General features: G+C 42.6%; 1 protein-coding gene across 5 annotated transcripts in view; it reads left to right on the top strand.

Moving 5' to 3' along the window:
- The first annotated feature begins 767 nt into the window (after positions 1–767).
- agap1 (ArfGAP with GTPase domain, ankyrin repeat and PH domain 1) overlaps positions 768–22,676 on the top strand; it is a 99,435-nt gene continuing 77,526 nt past the window's right edge. For 2 of the 5 annotated variants that reach the window (XM_044012374.1, XM_044012366.1), the window contains exon 1: positions 768–2,091. In XM_044012374.1, coding sequence (XP_043868309.1) covers positions 1,929–2,091 — 163 coding nt within the window. In that variant the 5' untranslated portion in view covers positions 768–1,928. Of the gene's footprint in view, positions 2,092–20,220; positions 22,619–22,676 lie in introns of those variants that run through there. The other 3 variants (XM_044012347.1, XM_044012338.1, XM_044012357.1) reach the window with 3 other exon arrangements.

Here is a 22,676-nt window from a genome sequence, read left to right as displayed (position 1 = left end):
TCTTAATCTTTAGCAAATGGAACTTTAATGTGAATAAAACGTATAATTCAAATTTATGTTTGAGCTAAGTTGACAGGACATTTACTCTTATATATATATATACATATGTTAAAACTACCATTAAACAAGTTATTAACTGTTGAATTTGTGTTTTTATATTATTATAATTCAGTACTTATACTCAGTATAATTATTATATTCAGTACTTATTCTTATTCAGTACTTATTCTTATTCTGCGCCCTCCCAGCAGGGCGGGACAACTCATACAGTGATTTATACAGATAAATATTATCAGGTTGTATTTCAATTCGGGGGGGCTTGTAAAGAATTCTGTTGTCAAGGGGGGCATGACAGAAAATAATTGAGAACCACTGTAAAAATTGTAGTCTTCAAAAGCAGGTTGATAGTACATAGTGTCTTTCATGGTTGTTTATTTTTCTTGTTTTCTGACATTTTATAGACAACATGATTCATGACTTTACAATTTAATCATTTTCAAATCAAAAAACACTCTAAGAAGTCGTTAAGGTTTTCACCCTTGCATTGAAATTTAACATTATGATTATTAATGAGAGTATACGTGTTAATGCCCTATATTGAACAAAATTGTTTAGCATGTCCAGTGTGTATACTTATATACAAAAATGAAACAAAAAAACTTTTTGTTTGGTACGTCATTCTGCTTTTATTTTGAAACCATACACCGGAATTCGTACTGTTCACCGCGTGTAGGAGGAAACGCCTTGACGTCATGACGTCCCCGTGTGGGACACTCACTCACTGAGCTCCGGCGTTCACGGGATGATGGACCTCAGCACCAGCTGCACTCAGGGAGCGGGGACCTCGCGCGGGACGCACCTGTGAGAAACACAGCATCATTTACCTGGCTTCACTCTGGAACCGCACGCGCTCCTCTGCGTTCCCGCCGCTGGGCTTTAATTGACCGAGGACGTCATTTTGTACCGAAGACGAAAGAACGGCGGGACGGACGGGAACTGGCATCCCAGTTCCCCACCACGACCCACGGACTGTTTATGAAGAAGTCGCCGTTGCTGGCTCCAGCTCCTACCTCACTTTATGATAATTTTACAGCCGAATAAACGCCCCCTCTCCGGGGCTTCAGCTGCCTACCCTGTCGCTATGGAAAGCCGACTTTAACATAACAAAACCGGTCAGTTTTCCTTGTTTCCCCTCCTCCTTTGGCATGGAAGCTACATGTAGCTATCATTAGCCGTTAGCTTCAGCCACCTAGCAACAAGGCAGTTTATTTTTACCCTGGCAGCTACGGCTAGTTAGCAGTAGCCGACTAGCGTTAGCCACCTAGCTTTAAGGCCGTTTATTTTTATCCTGAAAACTACAGCTAGTTAGCATTCGACAGCTAGCGTCAGCCACCTGGCAACAGGGCCGTTTTTTATCCTGCTTGTCCGCTCAGTTATGACACTAAAGGGGTTCAAGAAACCAATTTCAAAATACTGTTAAACCCGAAGAAGTGACTTTCTAACCCGTGCTGAGTGTGCGGAGTATGGGGAGGCGGTGCTCCTACTGCCGCACACCGGAGTCAGGAGCTGGGACACCACTGGGAACAGCTGCCTTCTGTGGGCACCACCACCAGCAGCAGCAGCAGCCCGGGCGTCTCTGCTGATCCAGCCCGGAGATATTTGTTTAATTGGAGGATGTTGAGGAGAATTAAGGCACTTTAATGCCTTTGATATAGCGGAATTTCACCGGGGAACGGTGCTAAAACATGATTTAACAGGGTTTCCCCCCCTCTTACTGATTCAATCCCTCCATAGAGGGAAATTCACTTGTTACTGCAGCAAAAGGTCACAGCTGCCACCTTCCTGTTTACCCTCCTCCATCACCTTCATCATCACCTCTTCCTCGCCATCTGTGGGATACATTGTTGGTGTTCCTCTGGGATCCAGCCATGAACTACCAGCAGCATCTGGCCAACTCGGCCGCCATCAGATCAGAGATCCAGAGGTTCGAGTCCGTGCACCCGAACATCTACTCCATCTACGAGCTGCTGGAGCGCGTGGAGGAGCCGCTGCTGCAGAACCAGATCCGGGAGCATGTCATCGCCATCGAAGGTAAGAAGGGGGCGGGGCCGACTCAGGTGAAGACCTCTGTACATGCTTACATGTATAAACAATCCAGAAACTGGTTCACACTGATTCACTGGTGTGTGTTCAATGTTCACGTGACGTCACATATACTTCTTTAGAAAGAAATGTATTATTTTAAGTGCATAGTGTAAGAATCTCATGCGGAATATGCAGGTGAAGTGATGATGATGATGCTGGTTGCTGCACCAACACCTGCTGCAGGTCACATGTTTGTAGTCAGATGTGAGTAAAGATTCTCATTCATCCACGTCATAGTTCTGAATCAGTAACAACGGGATGTGGCTATGTTTTGGAAAACTGCTGATGTTAAGTTTAGATGAACTCTCTCTTTAATTTGACTTCTGTCACCATCAGACGGTCATTTAGTCCAAATATACCAGTCATCGTTTATTTCTCTGCTTATAGAAGCACAGCTGAGTGTTTACACACGACTGTAACACTATAATAACATCACTGTGATCACAAAAACAGTGGAAACGTGCAAATTCAGCCCCCTGTCACTCACCAAGCCTAAAGCTCTCTGTCTCTTTTATTTCATTAGCTAAGGAGTATAGAGGAGTATAAAGGCAGACCGAGTCTGCTGCTTTGTCTCTTTCAAAGAAAAAAATGTGGTTACTTCCTGTACACGTGTATGTAATATGTAATTACTGCTGTTCTCTTTGTCTGGGGATGGCTTTTGGCATCAATGTCACCTGGTCCTTCATAGCCAGCCGTTTGATTCACTACAATTATTGGTACTTAGTATCTTAAAGCTGTTTTGTCATATGATGCATATTTATCTTTATGAAATAGTTGTGGTATCACTTGTTGATATGACAGTAAGAACCAGATTGTGTTGCTGTGAAGTTTGTGATTAGGAGCACATGTTTGTTGTGTTGTGTGTTGTTGTGTCTCTGCTTACATCGACCAAAAACAGTGTGGCCCAGTGTCTCTGCCAGACTTCATTGAGTTTGTAGACGATTTAAAATGTTTCCTCTGAGGTGTTTACTCATAATGCTTTTGAGTTTAACACACAGAATATGTTTAACAGTGTTGCATATGGTGGGTTAAGTTTTTGCGTTGATAAAAAGGAAATCACTGCAGTTGAGTTTTGCCCTGGATGTTTATGCCTGTCTGCTAAATTTGGACTAAAATGAATGGGGTCTGGTGTGGATGAGTGTTTTTTGGGGAACATGAAGTGAATCAGGATTAGACAGAAGTACATCAGTGACAGCTGCTCATACGTAACACAGCAGTCAGAGCAGTGACTGGTTAGATTTCCTGAATTCTCAGGCTCACAGTGTCGGTGACTCACTCTGCTCACATTCATGCTGGAAGTGACCCAAAATAACAGCAGCACAGACTCTGCTGCTGCTGCTGCTGCTGCTGTCACAGTTTTCTCTTCACCTCTGGCTGCACATCTGCAAGTGTCACTCATTCACATCATGTGACACAACAGGTCAACACGCTGCCGTTAGAATACCGTGTGTTGGTAAATAAGTCGTCACTTGTTCTCAGACGCTTTTTGAGACTGGGCCTTGTTCCGTTTGCTGTGACTCATGTCTCCCCTTGTCCGCTGCTGCTGCTGCTGCTGCTGCTGCTGCTGCTGCTGCTGCTGCTGCTGCTGCTGCTGCTGCTGCTGCTGCTGTGGGGACTCATTTGCATGTGTGTGTGTGTGTGTGAGGATTGATGAAAGTCCAGGCAGCCAGGTGACACTGACCCACTTTCTACAGAAGGTAGAAATCAGTCAACGGCAGCATCAGCAGGAGGAGGTAGAGGAGGAGGAGGAGGAGGAAGACGACGTATAGTCTAGAGCTTTAACAAACACTGGACTCACAGGAAACAGTAAAAAAGAAGATAAACCACATCTGCACATGTTGGACTAGGGTTCGAATGATATTCTCTTTATGAGGGACAATATCGATACTGATCATTACTAGTTAATGAGACCGATAACTGATATTTGGAACTGACACAAATTCACAGTAAAAAGATATTTCAACATTTTACAATCTCCAACACAAGATGTCGTTTAAGTGCTTTTAATATACATCAAAAACACTGTTTACAGATTCATATTTAGCAGTGAGAGGCTCCACATTGTTGTCCGTTGAAGCAGCAGCTTCATATCTCTTAATATCGACCAGGTCAATAATCATTCGACCCCTAGTTTGGACCCGATTGACGTTTTTAATGCTGTTTCCTCTCAGACATCTGATATTAGATCAGGTTTCAGACGGAGCGCTCTCAGTTTTCAGTTCCTGCTGCCAGCATCTCCACAGGACAAGAAACACTTGACGTTCACAGCAGTAATTAAACATATTTCCCCATAGAAGCATCAGACTGTGAAGCGGGGTCAGTGATGTCAGTTTGCGTCTGAAATGGAGCAGAACAACAAATCTGTTTGAAATAACACAATGGCTGCAGCTCATTGCAAATGGATTTTAGTTTTATTGTTTATTATAGTCTGTCACGTCTTCTTTGATAATTGTTTTAAACATAAATGTTGTAGGAACTCGTATTATTACATTTTCAGCCCTTTATGGTCAATGTTGTTGGAACTCGTATGTAAGGCTACAACCAATCAATGGTTGTAGCCTTAGTGTCTCACATACACAGGGATGTCTTCATATCATAACTGTCCAACAGTTGGACCGATGGCCTCCAAACTTGTCACATGACTCACGGAGGACACCGGTGAGTCCAGTGGCGAGTTCGGCGTGGTTTGGTGGAAAAATGTGAGAGATCACGGTCGGAATGTTGACGGATATGTTTCGCTAAGCGAGACAGACGTCGTCCGCACCTCCCTTTGATCACTTTGTGGGTTACCGCGGCGACCACAGGTCGTAAATCACCATTGTGTGCAGCGTCGGCTTTGACTTTGTTTGGATAAGAAATTAACAAAAGCGCCGGTTGTCGGTGAACGTGGACGTGTTGAAAAGTAGGATCTGAATAAAAGGTTAAATCTGTCTTTTCTCTTTATCACTAACACAAGTGTCTCCTCTTCACTGCGGCCTTTGTCTCCACTGCTTTTGTCTCAGTTTAGCTGCCTACAGTCAGTGAACGCACCATGTGACCCACTTAGCCACCGTCTGTGTGTGTGTGTGTGTGTGTGTGTGTGTGTGTGTTCCTCGTGTGTGTGCGTGTGTGTGTCCGTCCTCTCTCTCAGTAATGTTCACTCTCAGGTTTCAGTGGTTTGTGCCGTCTCTGATGAGACTCCAGTCGTATTCAGGGTTTGACATGGGAGAGAGCAAGGCACGCAGACCGACGTGGTTTGAGGTTCAATCCCCACCGGAGCCACCCGTGGTCTGTAGAAGAGACGCAGATAAAAGTCAGGGAGTTTACCTGACACAAACATGATGGCAGATATGACTCTGTGACGTTTGCACGGCTACTGTTCACAAAACTGATGAAAACACGAGCAAAGAGCCAGAAAACAAACCGCAAATAACTCCAAAATCCCATGATTTTAGAGTTTTATGTCCTGAAGCTTAGTTGTGTGGTTTAAAGGGAACGTAAAAAAAAAATCATTGTCATTTTCTTCGTAGAGATTTTTATAATTGACCATATGTTCTATTTAAGTTGCATAATTATGTAAGAATAGAGTAGAACGTCCATGTGAACAGCACTGCAACGTACAATTATTTTTATTGTACCATGAAATGTGAGAAAATCTTAAGTGTCTTGTTTTGTCTACAAACTAAAAAATATTCATTTTTAAATATTTCTTTATTATATAAACGTAATATTCACATTGAAGAAGCTGAAAAATCTGTACAATTTATTATAAAAACACTCAAACACCTCAATCAATTAAGTGGTTAGTTGTTGTAGCCCTATAAAAAAATAATGATTAAATTAATGATGCTCCTAGAGCTGAATTGATTACTCAATTAATCGGTTATTAATCCATTACTAAATGAATCGTATTTTGATCATTGATTAATCGGTTTGAGGCTTTTTTCATGATTAAAACAAGATTTCTGATTGTTTAAGCTTCTTAAATGTGAATATTTTCTTTGTTTCTTTGCTTCATAAAAGAAAGAAATCATTAAAACTGAATCATTTCCAGGTTTGACAAACACTGATCAACATTATTCAACATTTTCCGGACCAAACGATGACTAAATGATCGACTGTGAAAATAATCGCTAGTCACAGCTCTAGTTTAGTGTCATGTTTTGTCTACAAAGTAAAAAAATATTCTTTTTTCAATTCATTCTTTCTTTCTTATATGGAAAGAATATTCACATCACTCACGGCTTATTCTGGGGAAATAAATAAAAACTATGCACATAATCAGCTGATTGTTTAGTATCATTGTTTTATCTTTGGTTTTACTACACTTTACACGCGGGACCTTAAGCAGTAAAGAAAATGCTATTGCACGGTGAATATTTAACTCTTGTGGTTTACGCGCTGAATATCTTTGCTGATCATCAGACGTTAGGACGACCTCGCAGCATCACTGTTGTTTATTTAACGTTGTACTTGAAGCATCAGCTGGAGGCAGATTGTCCATTTAGTGCCGTTACGTAAGAAATCGTCGCGGCGATGCTTTTAAAAACGAGGATTTTTTTAGTCGTTACGTAACTGCTGCCACTCACTCACTCACTCACTGTGGAAATTACTCTGACATCTCTGCACCCTTTGTCCACCTCCACCTCCTCCTCCTCCTCCACCTCCTCCTCTATCTCCCAGCTGCAAACATGATGTATTTTTATTTTTCTGTCATCAGTGTTAATGTACGAGGTGAAGTGTGAGTCACCGTCGGGCTGCAGAGCAGCGAGTGTGTGTTCAGTGAAGGAGGGAGTGAGGGTCAGCAGCGTCACACACACTCATCGTCATGATGAAGAGGAGTGTGTGTTTATTATGTAATAATGTCAGTGACAGGTCTTAAACGTTGTTGTCGTGGTGTTGGTGTTTGTGTTTGTGTTTGTACATTTTCATGAACCTGGCTGTTGCTGTTCCAGCGTCACCATGACTCAGCAGCTCTGCAGGTGGAAAACACACACACACACACACACACACACACACACACACTAGATAAATCGCCACGTCATCACTCTGCCGGACGCTGAGTCAGCGTGTAACTTAACCTTCCATCGAATCTTTCTGTTTTTGGTACAAAACAAACAGTTTTGAATCTAAAGCAGTTGTAAATAAGATGTTTATGATCAGTTATTGGTTTGTGGGCTGTAATTCAACCAGGGCTGCATCTACAGATTGTTGTCATTATTTTCTCAATTTTCAGCACTTGCTTGGTGCATGAAATGTATGAAAATAGTGAAAATAAACCCTAAACCTGGAAACGATGACGTTGTCAAACAAAATGATGATGATTTCTTTGTTACACGGAGCAAAAAAACCCCAGAAAATATTCAGACAAACTTGTTTAAATACCAATTAATCGATTATTGATTTATTGCCACAGCCCTAAATTGAGTTTGATGTAGGTTCCTTCAATATAGATGTCACAAGGAATAAATTGACATTTTTATACATATTTATGAATGCAACGTTTTTGCCTCACGTTTGTAAAGTAGTTTTTCAGATTATGTTTGTCGTTATTACATAAACACATTTATGACCACAGTCACACGTTTCTGCCGTGCTGGCGTCCAGGTCGAGGGTCACAGGCGGCGCGTGCAGCTGCGGCCACAGTTCAGAGGTCACTCTGTGCAGCAGGTTAACTGGGATCACTGGGATTAGTCGTGGATTACAACTTTCCCCTGCTCCCTTTAATCCTCCTCCTCTGGTGACTGTTGCTGGGATTAAGAGGTGGAAATGTGCAGAGATGATGCACTCACAGGGAATTACTGCAATAATCAATAACGATTGATGATCGGGGATCTTGTTTTAATCAGTGACATCAGACGAGGAAAAATGTGTTTAACATGTTTCACAACTGCAACATTACGAGCGTCCTGAAGCAGAAATTATTGAACACGATGCTTATGATCAGTCATTGATCACTGCAGAGGCAGCCGTCAGTGTGTAGATGACAATATTGATCGTATTGATGATGTTGTTGATGTCACAGATGTGATGTGTTGTCGTGGAGGAAGTCGCTGCTGTCACTCAGGGATTTAAAGGCTTTAAACTGATTCCTTCACTCTGATTTGAAGCAGCTGCTCAGTTTGATTATGTGGAAACATCTGGTCCTGAACATGTCACTCATTTATTATTCATTCGTTTCGTCTGGTTCTTCACAGCTGCCAACGCGCGTTTTACACCCAGACAATGTAAAATAAATGTTTGGCCTCTTAACAAAAGACTCCTGCATCAGTTTAAGTCTACGATATCTTAAGAACACGTTCACGTCTTTATCTCACTGTTCGACGGTTTACAAACTGTAAACCACTCACTCTCCTACACCAAACCCCATAGAGAAAACCAGTGATTTTAGCTTGTGGGGACACGGGAGCAGCTGGTCTACTGCTGCCCCGTGTGGTCACTTTGTGCCACTGAGGTTAGTCTGATCAAAGGATTTTAAATGCCGAATTCACAAAATAATACATTTACAATTTAGTGATGGAGGCAGCAGTGGATCAACAACTCCTGATTTTCTCTATGGGCTTTGGTGTGGCAGAGTGAGAAGTTACCTAAATTAGATGTATTTAATCTCATAATGTTGGCGTTTGAAGTCACTTTCCACTTTTAATCTCACATTACGGACTTTTATTAGGTATAATTAACCTAAAACTCAAAAAAATGTATATTATTTTCTTTCTTTAACTGACACAAATTGTAATTTAACTCCACCGCTATAATTGTCAGGTGGTTCAAATAGATTATTCCCATGATGCTCTCTGTTCATGATTGTCTCCAGCAGCAGGAACATGTTGTCTGAAGTTTGTGTGTGTGTGTGTTGTCTGGATGTTGGCAGTGACCCTGAGGTGATGATGGAGGTTTTGTTTTTAAAAACAGGAATGGGGATTTCTTCTTATGACTCAAAAAAATTCAGCTGACATGTGATGTTCACTCTTTGATCCTCGAGGTGAAACATTTGCTCAAGGGCCTGGAAAAATGAACATTTGTTCACAATCCTCTGCTCAACAGTCGACGGCAGCGTCCTCGCTCTGTTTACTACGTTTGAGCATGTCTCCGTCTCTCACTCTGTGTGTGTGTGTGTGTGTGTGTGTGTGTGTGTGTGTGTGTGAGAGTGAGGTGGTGCTGAATGAGACGTTCACACTCCTCCTCCTCCTCCTCCTCCTCTCACTGTGTGGACACTCGGCTCAGATCACGCAGAGACAAACTGAGGCTGTTTGTAAACTCTGGATGAAAGAACATGAAGTCCTCAGTGTGGACGGCTGCTGGACACGACAGAAACTCCTGCTGTGAGAAAGGAAGTCAGTGTGGACGCTCCTGCTGAGGACGCACACGCCTCACGACCAGTCATACATGTCATTAACACACACACACGCATGTGATTTAAGACTCGGAGAGACTCGGAGAGACCCGGTCAACCGATCAGGGTTTGCTTTTGTCTTTAGTTTCAGTTTTCACATTTGACCTTTTGTCTCACATTTTTGACTTTTTATCTCACACATGCTATTATATTCTCATAATTTTGACTTTTATGTGTAATTATACTTTTTTAATCTTATATTTAGGACGAATTGATGACTCGATCTCATAATTCTGTCTTTTATTTGTAATTTATGACTTTTTACTCACATATTGATGACTTTGATGCCATATTTATGATTTTTTTTAAATCAAGTCTATTCTCATTATGCATTTGTTTGTCATAATTTTTACTTATGTCATATTTCAAGCTTTTTATCTCATATTTATGACTTAGTTCTCCTAATTTAATCTCATAATTTAGATTTATCTCATATGTATAACACTTTATTCTTGCATTGATGACTATTCTCCAATTTTTGTCCTATTTTTGACTTTATTTCACATATAAGACATAATCCTCCAAATTTTGACTTGTATTAAATGTCAGATGTGAGTTCATGTCATATTATCTCATGTTTATGACTTTTTATCTGATATTTATTACCCTTAGAAGTCACATTTCTTAGTTTTTATTCCATTTATGACTTAATGTTCTCGTATTTGACTTTTTATCTCATCATTTTGGCATTTTTCCACACAGTTATGATCTACTATGTGAATATTTTAAAGTTTTCAGCATTTCGTTCTTTCCTTTGTTGGCATTAATCATCTTAAAGACTACAAACTGCAGGGGGAAACAGTAAAAGCTCAGTAAAAGCTGAGTTATTGACGGTGTGTTTCTGTGCTGTGTTGTCCAGCTGCAGGACAAACCCCTCGTCTCTCTTTACTATGACGGAAGCTCCAGACACTGACCGCACCAGAAACAATAGCCCTGCTCGGACACTGATCTCATTCAGGTGTAAAAATAGTTCAGCTTCCTGTCCTGTTCACTCCTGAAACGTCTCCTTTGTTCTGCGTCTTGTTGATCTGCTGCAGAAACGGAGATTAATGTGAGATTACAGAGTCATGAGCGCAACACACACAAAAAATCATTAAGAGCAGAGAGGAGATCAGGTTACTGAGGATGAGAGGGGAACATCAGAGGAGGAAGATGTGGGTGCGGAGGATACGACTCCCCCGAGACGTCGATGTCACTTCCTGTCTCATCGATTGTGGAGCTGGTGGAGGCGTCAGAGGGTGGAGAGAGTGTCTGGAGTGAAGCAGATGCTCGTTGTCCCTCCAGGCCTCGCCTCGATCACCGATAAATGATTCAGCGACTAATTTATTTAACTCCACAATCGCCACCGGCTGCCTTAGCTGAATTAGACCAGGGTCAGTGAACGTAGCGTGGGCTGAAACTCGTGATTATTCTCATCATCGAATCACCTTTTCATTGTTTTCTGGATTAATCGATTAGTTGTTTGCTTCAGAAAATGTTGAGTAGTGTTTCTCAAAAGCACAATGATTCAGTTTTAATATATTCACATCTTAGAAGCTGAAAACCTATTTTAATTAAGAAAAAACACTCACAAACAGTTAATGATTCATTTAGTAATCATTTAATAGTCAATTAATCGTTGCCGCCCTAAACGCAGCACACATGAAAACCACATCATCAAGGAACGCTTAAGGATTTGTAATCCACTCACTCTCCTACACCAAAGCCCAAATCAGTGATTTTAACACACTCCAGTTGCAGGAGTTGTTGATCCACTGCTGCCTCCATCACTAAGCTCAAATGTCTTATTTAATAAAATTCGGCATTTGAAATGCTTCAGATTTTCTTCACTCCCTCGTTAAAAGCGTCTCCTCCTGTCGTCCTGAGCTGTGGAGGACAAACACACTTGACCTGCAGACGTGTCTTTCTGTCTCCAGTCTCCTGGTTTATGTCTGATCTGGTTAAATGTGTAGAGTTTCACCTTCAGGAAACAGCAGTGTGTCCGCCAGCCCGAGCTTCATAAATCACTTGATTTAAGTACACGAGGATTAATCTGCCTCAGCTGTAGTTGGGGGAAGAGGAGCGCTGACCCCTGCAGGATCGGAGGGCGCTGTTTTTTGGCAGCTGGACAGATTCACTGGCACAGGAACATGGTTAATGCTGTTTTATACACACACACACACACACACACACACACACACACACACACACACACACACACACACACACACAGAGGGAGTTCTCATGCTTCCTGTTGACAGCAAAGTATCACAGGAATGTTTTTCCCAACGACAATCATGATTTTCCATTCAATCAGTTCATGATTTCATCTCGTTTTCTTCATGCATCAGTCAAAAACTGAAATAATTATTAATGAAATAACTAATTTTAAAAAGTAGTAGTTTGATGTACAGTGTCCTCATTCTGACAAAAATGTATCATTAGTCAGGAATGCTGAGTCAACAATACCGCTTATTCAGGACAATTAACAAATATTTTGCATTTTTTGAGCGACTTTTCTCCATTTGAAAATGAATGGAATCCTTGTCTGCCTTTTACCTGAACTGTGGGAGGAGTTAGACCCAAAAAACACTGGAAACAGGAAGAAAATAGCTAGAAATTGTGGAGCTGTTGGTTAGTTTTAACTATCAGAGTTAAAAGGCTTAAGTCTTTTGGATGTTTTCAGAATTCCCAACTGCATTTCTGTGGGGAGTTTTACATATTAATTTAGAGTTAAAATCAATCATTGATGAAAATATGATCAGAATAAAGTTGTCGTATTGTGAAACAGAAATAACCAGTTAGAGATGATGATGGTGATGAATCAGTGCTGCTTCACCTGCTCCCTGTTTATTTTTCCATCCGTGTCCCACACACACACACATACACACGTGGATGAGAGGTGTGTGTGTGTGTTGTCATGGTGATGGTCAGGCTGCAGGATAATTAAGTCCACAGGAAGTGACGCGGCTCTGGTCGCAGCAGCAGCAGCAGCAGCAGCAGCAGCAGCAGCAGCAGCTCGGTACCGTCTGCCTCCTGCTGTCCACACACAAAGATCTTGTGTTTGAAAGATGAGTCACTCTGTGCTGCAAAGCTGGCTCACCTCCAGTCTCTCTGTGTGTGACCTTTCTGTTGTTTGCTGTTTCCCTGTGATGTCAGCAGTGTGAGTGTGAGACAAACACCTGCCATAAGCTCCATACGGATGACTTTTGTTTGCGTGTTTGAGCAAAGACGAGAAGAAAGAAAGAGAGAGGAAGAGGATTAAAGCTGAATTCAGGACGAGGAGAGGAAACCAGGGAACGGACTTTGAAAGGACGAGGCCATAGGGAGCGAGGAGAGGAGAGGAAAGTTGATCCCTTCATCAACAAAGCACTGTGGGAGAAAAATGAGGCTTCTGTGAGATGCAGTGTGAGTGGGAAGCCCCAAATTCCTCCAGAGGGAAAAAATGACCAACAACAAGCCGAGAGAGAAGAGAACGCCATCAGATGTCGAATCAAGACACAACAAACAACTGAGATGTTCAATAACAACGTCAAACAGCCAACTTCATACGCTCAGAATGAACGTTTTTAACCTCATTTTTCATCACATATGTACTTAAAAGTTCACTTTTTATTTTTATTTTAGTGAATTTTAGTGAATTTAGTAAAATGACTTAACTAACTTATTTATACCATATATAAATATTATATTGATAATTGATGTAATTGGAGCAGAGGAGTCTGGGATTGAAATGTCAACCTTCTCACCCACTGTGTGTTCTTCTTCTTATATATCTTATATACATTACATAACATCACAATAACATTGGGAATCATAATTATTTAGTTAGGAACTTACATTACAACTCAACTAAAAACTCAACTGAATTTTGTGCAACAAAGAACTGCCACTGATGTGCTCTTCAGGGTTCCCAGGGGTCCTTGAAATCATGGACGAAGACAATCTCTAACAATTGACCTCCCATTTTGACCTGTGTCAGCACATTCAGTCCTTGAATTTGAGGCAAGTGGTCCTTGAAAAAAGTCCTTGAATTTGATGTCACCTCAGGCGTGAGAACCCTGGTTATAAAAGCACACAGAGATAAACGCGTGGCCAGTAGAAGTGGATGTTAACACAGAGACAGATTTGCTGCTGCTGCTGGTGGTGGTGGTGGTTGTTGTCGTGATATCGGCCAATTGAATTTGAGCCACACACAGACGCTCGATTCTTCTCCACATCAACCTCGCAGCTATTTCAGGACGAGATAAACGGACACTGAGAACTCACATGTAGTTGCTTTTTCAGTCGTGAACATCAGCGTTTCTGTCATTCTGCTGATTTGTACAATTTATTTTACTGTGATGGTGAAGCTGTGAGGTCACTGTGTGACTGCTGTGTTTGAATTAATACACAATCATTTACACAATGTCGTGACGTGGCCTGGTTCACTGTGTGTGTGTGTGTGTTACAGTGATGCACATCTTCAAGGTCACTCTGTCTCTTTGTCAGAGATGAACAGAGATGATCTCTCTGGGGATGAAGAAGAGAAACTTTACACTCATTTGTCCCTGGTAGATGCTACACGCACACACGCACACACACACACACGCACACAAGCACACACACACACACACACACACACACACACACACACACACACACACACACACACGCTTTATAAAATATTCACCAGCACAGTGGAATGTGACCCTGGAAATCTCAGTGTGGGAGTTATTATTGTATGAGCACTGGCGCCCTCTGCAGGCTGCATTAGATAAGGACGTGTAGGGACGAACGTGTGTTTCTCAGGTTGTTGTTGTTTAGATTGTGTAACCTTGATTTGACATGTTTTATTAAATCCACATGATGTTTTGTTACTTGTTTTTTTACAGTATAAATAATGATAATAACAATTATAATAATGATAAATCTCTGTATTATTAGTGTTTTCATACAGCTGCTCTCTTCTTCACACTGAGTATATGTAGTTTTTTAACTTGGAAGTTACATTGAGAGTTTAAAAACTCTGATTAACTGACTTTAATTCCAATGTGACAAGAGAGCAGTGTAGTTGGTCATTAGTGCCCCCTGTTGGCAGACTGAAGCCATGACGCCCTGTGTCACAGCAGATTTCAGGCTCAGTCTTCAGAGCTGTTTTCCCCTCGACACGGTCGTCGTCTTCAATCGAACCCGTCGTCGTCGCTCCATGACATGAGTGTCGACGCCGAGCGGCACAGGCAGGCGTTTGTTCTCCGTTACCATGGAGACCTGACGGAACGTGCTCTATGTGAAAGAGCACGGATTAAACTGAAAACCTTTTTTTAAACAGATCTTAGAAAACACTTACATTTTTTTCCAAGTTCTTGTGACATAATGAAAGCTATCAATTGTATTTAAACATTCATTGTATTTTTGTCAAATTTAACCTAATTATTTTCCCTTGTTGTGAGTTTAATGTTTTTTTCCTACACTTATGTATTGATTTATTGACTGAAATTGAATAGTTACACCCACACAAAACATGTTTAGAGGAGAATATGAATGTGCTGTAGTTGTGTAGTTGCACTGTTTGAAGTTCTACAGCAGGGGGCAGCAGCAAGCTGCCGTGTCTTTTAGTATGAGAAGAATGTAGAGGGAAGTTGAATGTTTGTTTTTCAGAATAAGAGCTTTGTTTTGAAGTATTGATCAGTCGGTGTACTTTCTCACGATGACTCAGCACAATGCTGAACACAGAATCACATGAAATGATCAGTTTAAACAGCTGATAATCGGAGCGATTGATCAGCTGAGAGTCAGTGGAGAGTTTCAGTGAATATTATCATATGTGAGTCTGTCTCTTTGTGTTAGAAAAGACGAGTGTTTCAGAGACAACGGCCATTTTGTCCCGAGGACATTAGATGTGTGTCTGCCTCACAGTGTTAATGTGGATCAATCACAGTTATTAACACACACTCACACACACGGGCTGTGAATAATTAACACCTCCCTCTCTTTGCTCTCTAATGATGTCTCCAGGGAGTGTGTATGAGTGAGAGTGTGTGCATACATATGTTGTCATGATGCCACACACACACACACCTCTGATTCGCTCACTGTACAAAAACATTTGTATTTATTTGAATTATTTGAAACACGCGACAGAACCCATTGTGTGTGTTATTGATCACTTTAGCGCTGTTAATGCTGCACTTTAAATCATGACTTTTATCAGTGCTTGTGATTTCTGTTGTTATTTGGGGTTAAAAAGCCTTCCTCCTCCTCCTCCTCCTGCCTCAGCCATTCTCCCCTAACACCTCCTCCTCTTATTCACTTCCTGGCCTTGAACCAATCGGCTGCCTCGCTTTAGTGCTGCTCTCCTGCAGCCGAGCATCTGGTTCCTATTGTAGCCAGGGATTAAAATACAACAGCATTGTGTGTGTGTGTGTGTGTGATGTATTCATGTTTTTCAGAAATTCATGAATTCATAATCAGCTGATCTCCATCTGTGCTGCAGCAGAGATGAGAACAAGGCAAAAACCACAGTTTTTTTGTCATAATATAACAAATTAAATAAAGGACACGAAATGTCTTTAATGTGTTCATTTATTTCATGTTGTCACATTCATAATTATGATATAATGTGAAATACTTTACTTTAAATTACAAACAAATGATTGTTTTTGTTTAAATTTTCTTTACAAAGTTTCTCATCATGATAAAACCAAAGATGCCACACACACACACACACACGTACACGTATCACATATCAAGTCAGCCGTGCATGCCCCAACCAGTCACCATGGCAACAGCCCCAAGTCTGGAATATAGGGTGGGGCAGGGCACTTTCCTTTACCCTTTCTCCTCTCACCCCTTTCCTTTCCTTTCCTTTCCTCTTCCCTCTCTTTCCCTGTTTCCTGTATTATTTCCTTCTTACCCTGCTTTCCTTTATTTTCCACTCTTTTTCCTCTCCTTGTCTCCTCTTCCCTTTCCTTTTTTCCCTCTGCTGGTTGAGCACCTGTCTTCTTATCAATGTAAACACGTGAAGGTCACCTGTGTTTGTGTTGTTGTTGTTGTTGTTATTTGTACACAATGATACTGATGCTGAAAGAAACTGAAAATCTTCTTGAGAACATTTGATTGTATCATTCTGTTGTTGTTGTGAACCTGCTCTCATTGTCTCCTCTCTCCTTGTCTCCTCATGTTCTCTCCTGTCCTTCATCTGCGTCCTGCGTGTCATCACAGGTAAGAACAGCATCCCCCTCCCGCCCCTTTCATTTAACGTGTCATCAATGCTTTGATTTGTTTGTAATAGTGAAGGCTTCTCTCTGTGCTCTGTGGTGTTAGCTTAGCATTAGCCTCAACTATTTTAAATTCTCCTCGTTTCGTGGTTTATTGAGTCGTGTGCGTTTGCGTGTGTGTGTGTGTGTTTTGTATCTTGTGCATTTTTATGAGATTTTTATGTTTTGCTGCACATGTGGACATTTATCCTGCTGCCAGCAGGGGGCTTCACCTTGACAGCCCCCCCCCCAAAAAAACACACACAGTCTCCCCCCTTTCCCAACTGACCCATTTTCCGTGAGAGTGTAGAGGAGTGGTACCTCCTGCCGCCTCCTCACTCTTTGATGCAGAGAATGATGGAAAGAAGTGTGTGTGTAAGACGTGTGTGTGTGTGTGTGTGAGTGAGAGAGAGAGACTGACACAAACCTGTCCATGTTTGAGTACAGCGCTCCCCGCTGGGTGTTTGTTAAACACGACTGTAACAGTAACTGTGTTTCTGCTTAACCTGTTGTGCAGGTTTACTGTGTGTATTTGTGTGTGTGTGTGTGATTCTTAAGAATCCTGGACTGCATTCTGAGTCCAGGATGCAGTGTTTTAAAATTAAATCTTCAATTAGCAAAGTTGGTTTGATGAATAATTCATAAATCTCTGGAGAATAAATTTACCTGCAGGTAAATTTTAAATTAAAAATTGCACAAATAGATGAAATAAAAAGGAAAAACCCATTTTTCCATAAGAAATAAATACAAATAAAGTGTAAATGCAGCAATGCTGCTTCCTAACACCATTAACACATGTGTTTGAAGGTGTAGTAACGTGCACGCAGCCTGATTTCTCGTCCTCTGCAGTCACGCATCACACACACGCGTGACTTCAGAGCTGCTCTTCATGTTTATTTCATGTGCTTCAGACTCAGCAGATGAAGAAGTGTGACATTCTCCTCTCCTTAATTTAAACCCCCCATACGTTCATCTTGTCTCGTAAAACTTACACTACAGTATCATAAAAGAAGGGAAATAAAAAATGATATAAATCAAATTATCCATGAAGGAAAACCCCCAGAAAATATACAGTTTTATGGTAAAATAAATGTTTTAATCTGTGAATAAAGAAAAATCGTTTCGCTGTGCTTAAAGAGACATATATTAACCTACAGTTAGCAGCTTAGCATAGCATAAGCATGAGAAACTCAAGGAAATTTATATATTTATTATTTTAAGGTCAGAGGAAATGGCTAATTTCTCAAAGAGGAAAGACGGCTAAAGTAGTTAGCTTAACATGTAGAAAGGGATCAGAGGGAAATGGCTAGATTAGCATAGCATAATATACATAGTGAAAACAGAGGCCAATGGCTAGTTTAATTCATCCTAGCCTAGCATTATGACTGGGAACTTATATTTACATTACTAGGGTTAAGGCCTATCTTAGCTTAGCATATCATTAAGATGGGACTCAGGGAACCATCTAGCTTATCTTCAAATACATGGTGGACAAGAAAGGATAGCTTATCTTATTTTCGCTGATGAAAAGCAGCTGGTTTAAATGGCTAGGTTACTTTAGCTTAGCATAAGATTGGAAATGGAGGATACTAGCTATCTAATCTTAGCATAAAGACTGGATTAATTAGTGTAATCTGATCTTGAAGAGTGTAAACAGAAGGAAAAAGCTAGCGTGGATCTGTCCATCTCTCAGTTGTGATAAATATTCAGTCTGTCATTTATCTCCATCTGAGGTGGTGAGTGTTCACCTGCTGGCTGCAGCTGACCCAGTTTAACCCAGTTTAACCCAGTTTAACCCAGTCTAACTCTCCTGTGCATCTCTAACCTGCAGCTGCTGTCAGCTTCTGATGAAACATGATTAACACCACCTACTGTTCTACTCTGCAGCCGTTAAACAAACCTCACCACCGCTGTGCTTTCACGCCTCATCAGAGGGCAGGTCAGCGTCAGCAGTCACTTCACGCCGCTCACATTTTTATTCTCACCACAATTACAGAGCGACTGTCCAGAGACAGACAGAGGAGACATGAGGCTGCGCTCACGGTGGACTATCTTTCACTTCAGCCTGGCTTCATAGAAGTAGATTTTAAACGCTCCGAGCTTCACTTAAAGAGGAGGAGTCTTGATCATTCCGCCATCATTCATCACACATATGAAATGAATCTGAGTCTTATTTCTGACGTGGTCTTCAGTAGCTTCATCTTCCCGGCGCTCTGAAGATGCTGATGAAAGGTTCAGTCGTGTGTTTGATGTCGTGGCGGCGGCGGCGCAGCAGCGAGCGCACGAGTGTAGGCGTTTACTTCACCGTCATCTCCATGTGGAGAAAACTTAGACCTCCACCAATGATTTCCACGTCAACACTGTTGTCGGGTGGATTCATCCCGGAGGTGCGTTTGATGTTCAGCGCACAGAGAAGCAGAGGGGAGGAGACACACGCGTACTGAAGAAAAATGTGTGTGTGTGTGTTGAAGTGAAAAGAGAAAGTTAGTAACAGCAGCTGCTTCTCTAATCTGGATTAATCCACCAGGTGTCAGAGGTTAGGATTAGGAGAGAAGGTGGTGGAGGAGGAGGAGGAGGAGGAGGAGGTGGGGTTCCATCCAGACGACTCCTCCTCCTCCTCTGAGATGAAGGGAGGTGCTGAGAAAATGACTTTCACTAATCGAGTAGGTCACATGACTCTTATCATCCTAAATAATATGGTGTCATATGTCACAGTTGCTATGGTGACACAGTCACCTTCCACTTTACTGTAAACACCAATCAATATCTGCAGCACTTGCATCCATGTTTTATTGTCTTTACGTCGTCGTGACATCATCGACCTGCTCTGATGACATCATTCTGCTCAAAAAAGAATCAATAAGATGATCTTATAGTTATATTTGATACTTTTCACACCCTTTAAAGCAAAAATCAAGTATTATTCATATTTTAATCATAGAATCAATAAAATGTTTTAATTTCATTAACCCTTTATTTATTTTAGTAAACCTTTTGTCTTTAATTTGCCTCATGTTGAGGTTACCATGACGTCCCTGCCTGGTGAATTTAATTTAGATTATATACGATGACATATGATATGGAACTGTTTTGTTACTTTAATGAAAGTCATGCGTCCTGACAGTAAACTCCAAATTTAATCTAAACACGCTGATCAATAATTCAGCTGTAACCCACACAGGTAATCAAATCCTTCACGTTTAATCATGACTGACAGTTTAGCTGTGTGTGTGTGTGTGTGGCTCCATCTCCTACCACAGGCACACTGTAAAACATGGAGTGGATTTCCTCTGCTTCACTGGATGTTGTTGTTTCTCCACCACTGTGACAAAAGCATTTCTGACAAACTAACCAGCAACATAACAGCTAGTTAGATTTTTTTTATTTTACTTTTTATTTAAACAGAATGTAGTCTGTGATCCATGCCACGGTAGCAAACATAGAAATTACAGTAAATACCAATGTTTATACTATATTTTTATGGAAAATTCACAACATTAAGTCATCATTTAACAGATCAATACTGTGAAACTGTAGTACAGTAAAACATGACATGAATGACTGTTGATTTCAAGTGGAACTCTTGATTTTCCTTGTTTTAAAACAGAAATTGTGCACACCCAGCCTTAAACATGACACAATGATAATAAAAACACATACAAGCTGCCACTTATGTTTACCTCAACTCTTGATTTTGGTAGAAACAACAATATACGTAACAAATTTAACATTTTATTCACAGTTTATTGACCTTGACAACAATAAAATCATCACATTATCATGGTAATAAAGTCAAAAATCAGCGACGCAGAGAAAATGCTGATTTAATTAAAGATCTTTGGTCTGCTGTGATCTTGTTGGCCTGTCTCAGCCCAGTGCTCTGCAGTTACTCCACCCCGTGTTTTCCCATCATCCCTTGCTGCTGTGTTTGGTTGGTTGGTGAGTGTGTGTGTGTGTGTTGAGTGTGTGTAGAGCTCAGACGGAGCAGGGACTGGGACGGTGGCTGCTGCTGCTGCTGCTCCTCTGTGTGTGTGTGTGTGTGTGTTTGGAGGCAGAGTAGTTGGTGGATGTGGACACACTCTTCTGCTCCTGTGTTTTTATCTCCCACCGACATTTGAATCACAAAAGAAGAAGGTTTGAGGCTGGAGGTGAGGGCGGCTGCTCGGCTGCTGCTCGGCGGGGGATGTTCACACACACAATGGGAGACTCAGCTCTGGCTCCGTCCTGAACGCCGCTCTAGAATAATATTTACCCTCAGTCTGTGTGTAATGGAGTGGTGGATCCCGAAGCAGGATCTGGATCTGAGAGCAGGACTCAGGAGCAAGGACTCGCCGTCATAAAGACTTCCTCTGCTCGGGTTGGAGTGTGTTGATGTGGCCGGACAGAGCGCTGCTGTGAACCAGCAGCGGAGTGGACGACGAGCTGCCGGTTAAATTCCTCTGGGAGAGACCACGGAATGTGTTTCCTGTGTGAAAATCCAGGCTGTTTTGCACATCTGGATCAGAGGGAAATGTTTAAACTCATGTTTCTGTCCGAGGAGTTGAGTTTATAGAAAACAGAAGCGAGATTTCCAGGATCATTCAGTGTGAAAGTGGAGCTGAGGCGGAGGAGGAGTGTGGTTCTTCATCAGGGATGTACCTCCTGGACAGTGGCTGCTCTGACGGCATGGAGAGAGGAACTCCTCAGAGGAAAACCGTCTACCGCATCTCCCTCACCTTAGTGAAGAGGGAGAGTCTGGACGACGACGGTGGAGGTCCGGTTCCACGGCGAGCCGAGAACTCAAAGGTGAGCACATTCAGGAGGGAGAACTCGGTGGAGGTGCAGCGCGGCGGCCTGCTGGAGGAGCTGAGGGAGGTGGAGGACGAGTCCGAGGAGCTGTCGTCTTCATCACACGGTTACATGAGGAACTTCAGGACGTTCAGCACGGGGCAGCTGGAGCTGGGCAGGCTGAAAATGGCCAGGAAGCAGCTGAGGGATAAAGCTACCAGTCCGCTAGCAGAACAGGCTAAAGAAGCTCCAGCACACTTCCCTCTGGACGCTCCGAGGGAGAGCAAGAGTCCGGAAGCAGGGACTTCAGAAGAGATCTGCCGTGAATGTCCACAAACAGACGCTGCTGTGGAGAACGGAGGCGTGAACAAGAAGAAGAGGTTCCTGAAAGCAAAGAGCGTTGAGGAGAGAAGCTGTGCTGCTCCTCTGAACGGTGACATGAAGATGACACAGTCCAAAAGTAACGGGGACGCTCCGTTACCTGAGACGCCTCCTCTGAAGATGGCGCAGTCTAAAAGTAACGGGGACGCTCCATCACCTGAGACGCCTCCTCTGAAGAGGCCACCAGGTCTGCTGCGCCGCAGCTTCAGCTTCAGACACTGGACCGGTGTGGAGCTGCTGCGCCTGCGAGCGCTTTCCAAAGACAAACACCACAGCAGCTCCGGCTGCATCAGCCGAGACTCCACGCCGCCCGGCGCGTCCGCCAGTGAGGTTGTTTCTGAGCCACCGCCCTCCCGCCACCGTGAACTCACCAGGGAGAAGAGCAGGACACTGGAGGTCGGAGCCGTCCTCAACAAAACCGACTCCATGTCCGAGCTGAGTCGCTGGGAAAGAGCGCGCGGCAACAAAAACCGGACGCTGGACAACAGTGACCTGCTGCGGCTGTCGGCTGAGAAGGACTCCCCGGGAGCAGGAGGGTTCCTGCTGCGGGGAGGCGGAGGTCGCTCCAGTGAGCGGCGTCTGGTCCGCTTCTTCAGCGGGATCTTCTCCAGGAGAGACGGAGCGTCCACGTCCACGCCGGTGGGAAGTCCCAGCACCAACCGCTCACTGCGACGCAGCAGGAGGGCGATGCTGTCGCAGTCGAGCACAGAGAGCATGAACGGAGGAAGCACTGAGGGTAAAAGCACGTGTGCGTCTGTCTGTGTTCACCTGTCAGGTGTCGTGTCATCTGTCCA

Source organism: Solea senegalensis, linkage group LG2, assembly GCF_019176455.1.
Source record: "Solea senegalensis isolate Sse05_10M linkage group LG2, IFAPA_SoseM_1, whole genome shotgun sequence".
In the NCBI taxonomy this organism is placed as follows: domain Eukaryota; kingdom Metazoa; phylum Chordata; class Actinopteri; order Pleuronectiformes; family Soleidae; genus Solea; species Solea senegalensis.
Note: the sequence above shows the minus strand (reverse complement) of the source record. Positions and strands in the feature narration are given on the sequence as shown.